Consider the following 7,654-nt stretch of genomic DNA (forward strand, 5'->3'; position numbering starts at 1 on the left):
TAATAAATAGGTATAAATGTATAAATGAATAAATGTATCTTTATATAACTACACATGTATACAATACAACAAGCATATAACACAAATACAGTATAGAACAACATAACAATAAATTATATTCATGTACATATAGTTTCCCTATAAATACTACATCTATTGAGAGTTATAAATGAGAATAAATTGAAAAAGTAAAAACATTGTCATTATCTTAAAATAATCCAAAAATATATCTGCTTAACAAAAATAAGACCTCGAGTTTGTTACCCGGGCTAGCCATTTATATCACTCAATCGATCTCGCGACTTTACAATATTAGTATATAATGTAAAAACTGTGATGAAATTAAAGATAATCAACTTTACTTCATTAAAAATAATAAAGAAATAACATATTCTGTAGTAAAATATTTTTTATGTTGTTTCATAATGCGATATACAAATTTGAATAATATTAATATATTTATGTTAGTAGCGACATCTTAGAAATCGTTATAACTTATAGGTTAGTTGACGATAGAGGTTAGGTGATATATCAAACGTTGATGTAAACAGATAACCGAATTTGTAATATAATCGTATAGTTTCAAGATCACGTTTTGTCTCGTGATTTTTGACGTACTTAATTATATATCCCAATGACAGCTTTACATCGTGCGTTATATACATGGTTTAATCTTTTGATTTTTCTGATTCTGCTTGTCTTGAGGCTCGATCAGAGGACACAATGGAATTGGTTTATTGTTTTTATTCCACTGTGGTTGTTTGATCTCATAGTTTCAGTTAATATTATTATTAATATCATTACTCTTTTTAAAAATGGACGTATTGATCATTTACCCCGGGAAGTAAGTTTTTTTCATCAAAGACTATTACTCGCATATAAATTGTAAATATTACTAATTAATTTGTTAATAAGAAGATTGCAAAAATTTTCACTTTAATTTGTAGTATACTATTCCTTTAATTATATGAATAAATAAAAAATGTATTGTCCATTCTACTGCTAATAAGAATTTTGTTAAAAAGAAAACTTAATTTGTTATGTATTGAGTGACAAATTATATGTAACATTCATTATTAATTATATGTAACATTCATTCATTGAAATTCTTGAAAATATAATATTTCATACAAAAAGTTAAGCTTATGAATTTGATATAAACATGTAATGTGATAAAATTGGGTACTTATTATATTTTATGAATGCTGAAAATATCTTCTTTTCAGATGTGGTATACATCAGTTATGCTCATGAAAATAAGTGCCCAAATTTTAATATGTTTGAAATTAGAAGCACCACATTGGTTTTTACCAGCAAAACTTGTTTTGGGACCATTTTGGATTCTTCTTCCAGCATTGGCAGTTGATGTCTTTATAAATTTGATGCATCATTATCGATATTAACAATGACCAAATCACAGCCGATTCAGAAATATTACAATAAATGTATGTAATATCTACCATGTTTTATATGAATACAGTTTGTATAAATTAACTTTAATTATTATTGATATAATTATTATCAATGCCGTCAAAATTATGTTGATTTCAAATATAAACAATGGCTATATTTTTTGTATATTTGAGGATCACTTTTTTAACTTAAAAACATTTTGAAAAAGAGTAGTAATTTATTATTTATTTTCATCTCATATGTATATGTTATATAATGATTAATTAATAGGTACAATGTGTGTAAATACTTTTCTGACTTTAGATTTTATTTTACATACCAGTCTTTTTTGAATAGTAAAAGTGACAAAGTATATAGTGCATGTTTAGATAGTATGGTAGTCACAAGATGCCACTCTAGTTTACTATAAATACTCTATTGCACAAGGATGAATAGGACAAAGATATAAATAAGTAACTCTACCTCGGATCCATTATTGAAGCTTTTCTCATTAGTTCATAAGACTGTCATCTCTTACAAACAATAAAGTGACTGTAATATTTTTTAGTATATTTATTAATATATAAAATAAATAATAGTGAAACATTAGAAAGAATTTATGTACTTACCTTTACTGTTATGCAACATGGTTCATTGACAAATGTCTTGCTTGCATTGTGCATATGATAATTATTCCAGCAACCATCTGTTACATTTAAAGTCCTACACCATTGAAATTCTTTCAATGAAAATGATCAGTGGAATTGGAATGTAATTGTTAGTAGAACACAGTACGAATGATACAAAACATTTTGCTAGTTTAGTTGATAGTAGAACAAATTCTGTAACAGTATTTATACATTTTTACTATGAATTTTTTAATCTAAGTATTCCTTTTGTGTGAATAGAACTTATGAATTCATAAAGTGAATAAATCAACAATTTTATAGTGATCTACTGAGCTGGATATAAGTAACATGCAGCAGGTAGAATGACCAGATCTGTTTTTACTATGTTACATTAAATATCTATATAGTTTACAATAATTAAAAAATTAACAATAAATTTTGCAAAAACTAAGATTAATACTATAAATTAAGCTATCTAAATATTAAATATAAAAATACTAAATATTACAAATTATCATATATACAAGTTTATAATTTGAACTCATTATTTATTAATATTTAAATAAATAAATATATACTCTATCCAATCATATTTATTATTTTTATTGCAATTCTATTTTACAGATGAATGTGATTTATTTTATATTTCTATGTTTATTATTATCATTAACGAAAAGTGGAGCTAATGAAGATCAAGTTACAGTGACAAAAGTTCCAGCAGGTCATATAGCTGAACTTCCATGTTTGAGCAGTGATGATCATCATCGTTTTATGTTTTGGCACCTTACTGGTAATAATCGCATTATTGGGCCTGGAAATTTAATGGATGAAAACAAATATAATTATGAAGTGTTAACAGGAAAGCTTTTCATAAGGGTAAGTAATTATTGTAAATATTCCTCTTACAACTTTTAGGTATTTTATCTTAAGAAATTATATCTTTTATTAGAGTGTATCAACAGCTGAGTCTGGTTTCTATAAGTGCTTTTCCAAAGGTATATCAGATCGTTCTAATATCACTAGTAATACTATTGAATTAATAGTTAAGAAAGATTGGGAAGATCTTTGGGAAAACGATTTTGAGGTATGTTAAAATACGTTATATCTTCAATAAATATATCTTTCCTATTTGTTTTCAATACTCTCTTTCTTATAGACAAATTTATTACGGGGTATGGCTGCTGTTATGGTAATAGTTGTTGCTATAGCTATTGTTCTTTTCATTATCACAACAAAAAGGAGACACAATCGCAATTTTTTTGGTAAATATTATAAATTGATATGTAAAACAAAATATCATATTTTTATGTTTAATTAATGTGAATTATTTCAGATTTGGAAGAATCAAGAGAAAATTCTCCTGCAAAATATACGCCAAATATCTATACTGTTCCTCCACCATCTATGTCTATACCAACAATTGATGAAGGTGGTATTGATAATGAAGCTCTTGACATTGATTTCCCAAGAGTATTTAATCAAATGCAGAAATAATGAATAATTTTGTAATATATTCAAAGAAATTTTGTTTCATGGTGAATGCAATATAAAGACATATACACATACATACATAGCCATATTCAAATTTATATACATATACATTGATTTAGGAATTGTGCCATGAAGACACAAAATACATAATCATTTCATAAGTAAAAAAATAGTTTTAATAAATGTTTTGTAGATGAGGATTCTCTTACAACATATTGTATATATATTTATGTATATAAATAATGATTAAATAGTTTAATTATATGTTTGAGAATTTGCAGCTGTTCCATGAGTAGTGTTCAACATACTATCATTCGTTACATCTTCTTCATCTTCTTCTTCTTCCTCTTCTTCAGGTTCCACTTCAGTTTCTAATAATCTTATTTTCCTATTGTTTTCACTTAAAACAGCGGCCACTTTTCGCGCACCACTGACTGCTATTTTTTTAGCAGTTATACCTTGAAAAGGTCGTGGCCAACTGTTACCTAAAAGATCTGCTAAACTAATTGCATTCTTATCTTGATTTTCAAAAATTCGGACGTTATTCAATGGCAATTGTACAAGATACGATGCATGTGTATGTTTGTTAAGTAACAGTAAACTGAGATGTTCGTTAGAGTAAAATTGTAGATCAACTACAGTACAGTCTATGTATGTTTTGGAATGAGATTCTGTAAAAAACAAACGTTATGTTACTTTAAAGAATCAAATTATTAAATATATTTATAGTAAAATAACAAACCTGATTTATAATCTGTATCTATAGTACTTAATTTAAACCTAAGAGAAATAGGTTCTATGCACGAACACTCGACTTTAAACAGTCGTAATATTTGATGGTCAGCATCACATGTAGCTACTAGCAAACTATCATTGTTTGTTACAACTTGCGATGATGTAAATCCTATAGACGGCGACAAAGCAATATTTGATATGGTAAAATGTTCAATTAATCCTTGGTAAGACTCACGAAAAACATTATGTATAGCAGTAATTAATTTCGCATGAGACTGTAATAAGGAATAATTAAGGTCTTGTTTCACAATAAGAGGATGATCACGAAGACAATGATTTTCATCGAGCATAGTAGCCCATTCGCTTCCTTCATGAGTTAGACAAGTTTGTAAATTCTCCCGTCGCAAGTATTGACCTAACTTTTCTAAATTCACCCCTTTTCTTCCTCCAACACCAGATTCAGTTTTATCAAAACCGCGCAAAAATTCGGCGATAAATGTTAACTCTTGTTGACTGACACGACTTACTTCAGATGGTATTCTTTCATCTGACAGCCTTAAAATTGCAACGTATAACCACCTTAAAATAAAAATATAAAATAGGAGAAATAGAAATAGAAATAGTAGAAATATTGGATAATAATTTTATTTTTAAACGTACCGGAAAAACGCTTTATAGTCACGCATGCTATGATCTATCACTTGTTGAATTTCAGAAGATTTTGCTAAAAAAGCTTCTGATGCATGAAGAGCATTAGTTATAATAGTCTCATCAGTAAGTCCTAGTAATTCATACGAGCCACCTAATCTGACCATTCCTCTCATTTCAGCTAATTGGTATACGAGGGCCATCCCAACGCTAGTTAAATTTTTTAAGACTAATTTCTACAAAATAGGAATGGATTGTTGTGATATAGATAAATTAAAGAAATTATCACCAAATATTACCATCGTACCTGTATATTACTATAACACATTTCAATGCTATGTCCTAATTTTTTTAAACCCTTTTCAGTCAAATCACGCAGCAAGAAATTCTCTAAGTTTTGGGTAGGTATACCAATCATTAACAGTTCTAAAAAGTCCGCAGCAACTCCACCAGGTGGATTTGTTTCTGCATATCGTGCAAGTTTTTCATCCATTTCCAAAAGAATTGTCTCCCACGCTTCAGATATTGCCATTAACGTACGTGAAAGATAATCCATCAAGTATTCGATATTAGCTTGAGCTTGTGCTACCTCAAATTTAGATAAAAAATTTATAGAAATTTAATATTATTTTAAAATAAACTTTTAAAATATATTAAGCAAAAAACCTTTAAAAAAGCTGTGTCTTGTTCCAACAGTGGACACCATAATCTACTTGCTTTGATGCCAATATTATCCTTCCATGTAATCCACATTGATTTGCCAAATCCACCACTAATTTCTAATATTTGACCATGACCAACAGAAATTGTACCACAATAGAACATTCCAAATATATACATTGCGACATTTCCATCATCTAAGCCAAGCTACAGCATATACAATTATCTATAGATGATCACAATGTTAATATTCCAAAACATACATGATATTTAAACTTACAAAAAGTATATCTAAAGTTTGAGATAAAACTTCCTTGCGTTCTGATTCTTGACCAAAACCTCTATTTAAACTAGGTAAAGGTGGCAGATATTCTCCAGTCGGTAGCATATTTGCTTTGCTACCGTTTAACAAAGTATCACTTTCTAAATTTGCTAATGGTAACCATGTCATACACGTAATTGCATTGTGCAACATTAACTTTGTTCTATGTATAATATTTTTATTCTCAATATCTACAAGACACACTAATTTAGAGACTTCATAACAAATCGCTAGAAGTTTTCCATCTGGTCTCCATGCTAAATTCGTTATAGTATCAGATTCCTCTTGAGGACTCAACAACCATACTCTTTGCCATGTTAATCTATGTAACGTAACTTCTCCTATAAAAATCATTTTAATAAAGATAACATTATTTATTACATTTATGATATTCAAGAATTCCTACTATTATAAATAAAACTGATATTGTGATGAATCAAACTCTGATAATATTTATTAAAAAATTAATAATATGTTTTTATTAACTTATGTATAAATAATTAATATCAACTATAAAGTGTTATAGAAATTTAAATAACTGAAAAACTTCAACTTTTTATTTACTAAATGAAAAATCTAACCTTTCACATTTGCGATTGCTAAGAGATCCATTTTTGGAGACCATTGCATCCGTGTTACTTCAACTAGAAGTTGTCTTTCTTCTAATTGTCTCATACTACCTGCCATTTTTGTAATATTGATCAGAATTTAACTTTCAACAACATTCTGTCGAACTATTGGAAACCGCACTTTGAGGTTATGTTTGCCATCGGTATATTTTGTTTATAAATAACACAACATTGCATATATATACATAAAAGTACGAAAACCAGTTTTTCTACATACATCTAGAATCGAAAGCCAAGACAAAGTGTTCAAACCAATCACATACAGTACATGCATATATTTATTAACATTTATAGAAAGACAAACTTTTATATACAGTTTCAAAATTTTTGCGTTTGTCATATTTCAGCAAAATGTAATTATGAATGAAGTATAAACTTTACACAATGTCTCTTTTAATGTAATACTAGATACTATCAGATAATACATACATATAATCTGATACAATTAAGATAAAATGCTATTATGCTATACATATCGCAGTGTTATGAGCCATGAGTCAGGTAGCTTCTTAATATCATATTTTACTTGAAAATGTTACAATCGGGATGTATTAATTTCATGTAGGTTCGTGTATGAAAAATTCCTGAATGAGCGTAACAGAAATGCGACAGTTAAACAAATTGTCTAAATGCTGCCAAAAGCAATTCAGCGAATGTCGAAGGTGGAGAACTAAAATTAAAAATAAACACCGTTACTGACTTTTTAGCATGCGCACGAGCTGCCGGACATTACAGACAAATATTTCGCGCCTAAACAAATTTCCGATAGAAATATCATTTCGAGTTTCATGCGCTAACAATAAATTGTTATGATACGTACGGCCGTACTAAGTCTAACCGAAATGGGATACGTGAATTGCGTGATGCGTCTTCTCTTTAGGAATGAGGTCATTGAAGTTCGGCACAAAATTGGAGTAAACCAGATTTTCACACTATCGCATTTTCAGAATGTGAACTCTGAATTTTAAAATCTAGATGATAATTAATATTATAAAATAAAATTTTGCATTAGAAATTTTCTTTATATTTTTATCTATTTCTTTAAATATTGATTTTTACAATAGCATTTGTTTTATGTTAAGAATTTCTGAGTAAGTTTGAAAAAAACGAGGATCATTGGCTCTTGAGCGTAGAGGAAATAAGAACTT

General features: G+C 28.3%; 3 protein-coding genes across 4 annotated transcripts; 2 read left to right on the forward strand and 1 right to left on the reverse strand.

The window, feature by feature from the left end:
* Positions 1 to 509: 509 nt before the first annotated feature.
* LOC126915520 (transmembrane protein 60) lies at positions 510 to 1,444 on the forward strand. The gene is made up of 2 exons (XM_050720266.1): positions 510 to 844; positions 1,227 to 1,444. The coding sequence occupies exons 1-2, from the start codon at positions 635 to 637 to the stop codon at positions 1,401 to 1,403; spliced, it is 387 nt and encodes a 128-aa protein (XP_050576223.1). The 5' UTR covers positions 510 to 634; the 3' UTR covers positions 1,404 to 1,444.
* LOC126915516 (uncharacterized) lies at positions 1,289 to 3,776 on the forward strand. 2 transcript variants are annotated; one of them, XM_050720261.1, is made up of 5 exons: positions 1,289 to 1,445; positions 2,646 to 2,897; positions 2,971 to 3,105; positions 3,178 to 3,283; positions 3,355 to 3,776. In XM_050720261.1, the coding sequence occupies exons 2-5, from the start codon at positions 2,646 to 2,648 to the stop codon at positions 3,513 to 3,515; spliced, it is 654 nt and encodes a 217-aa protein (XP_050576218.1). In that variant the 5' UTR covers positions 1,289 to 1,445; the 3' UTR covers positions 3,516 to 3,776. The 2 variants fall into 2 exon arrangements, with proteins under 2 accessions (XP_050576218.1, XP_050576217.1); XM_050720260.1 differs by lacking the exon at positions 1,289 to 1,445 and adding an exon at positions 1,736 to 2,378.
* LOC126915500 (anaphase-promoting complex subunit 4) lies at positions 3,589 to 7,315 on the reverse strand. Its single transcript, XM_050720213.1, has 7 exons — positions 6,459 to 7,315; positions 5,836 to 6,218; positions 5,562 to 5,762; positions 5,203 to 5,484; positions 4,908 to 5,131; positions 4,255 to 4,826; positions 3,589 to 4,183 (listed from the first exon to the last, which is right to left on the reverse strand). Exons 1-7 carry the CDS (start codon positions 6,562 to 6,564, stop codon positions 3,768 to 3,770), a joined length of 2,184 nt encoding a protein of 727 aa, XP_050576170.1. The 5' UTR covers positions 6,565 to 7,315; the 3' UTR covers positions 3,589 to 3,767.
* Between the last annotated feature and the right edge of the window lie 339 nt (positions 7,316 to 7,654).

This window comes from Bombus affinis, chromosome 4 (genome assembly GCF_024516045.1).
Source record: "Bombus affinis isolate iyBomAffi1 chromosome 4, iyBomAffi1.2, whole genome shotgun sequence".
NCBI lineage: Eukaryota > Metazoa > Arthropoda > Insecta > Hymenoptera > Apidae > Bombus > Bombus affinis.

Excerpts from the sequence above, each read along its gene's own strand:
- LOC126915520 (XM_050720266.1), top strand. The coding sequence starts at position 635 with ATGACAGCTTTACATCGTGCGTTATATACATGGTTTAATCTTTTGATT. Across the intron at positions 845-1,226 it reads TTGATCATTTACCCCGGGAA|ATGTGGTATACATCAGTTAT; the intron begins GTAAGTTTTTTT and ends TCTTCTTTTCAG.
- LOC126915500 (XM_050720213.1), bottom strand. The coding sequence starts at position 6,564 with ATGGCAGGTAGTATGAGACAATTAGAAGAAAGACAACTTCTAGTTGAA. Across the intron at positions 5,485-5,561 it reads AAGACACAGCTTTTTTAAAG|GTAGCACAAGCTCAAGCTAA; the intron begins GTTTTTTGCTTA and ends TCTAAATTTGAG. Across the intron at positions 4,184-4,254 it reads AGATACAGATTATAAATCAG|AATCTCATTCCAAAACATAC; the intron begins GTTTGTTATTTT and ends TGTTTTTTACAG.
- LOC126915516 (XM_050720260.1), top strand. Across the intron at positions 2,898-2,970 it reads CAGGAAAGCTTTTCATAAGG|AGTGTATCAACAGCTGAGTC; the intron begins GTAAGTAATTAT and ends ATCTTTTATTAG. Across the intron at positions 3,284-3,354 it reads ACACAATCGCAATTTTTTTG|ATTTGGAAGAATCAAGAGAA; the intron begins GTAAATATTATA and ends GAATTATTTCAG.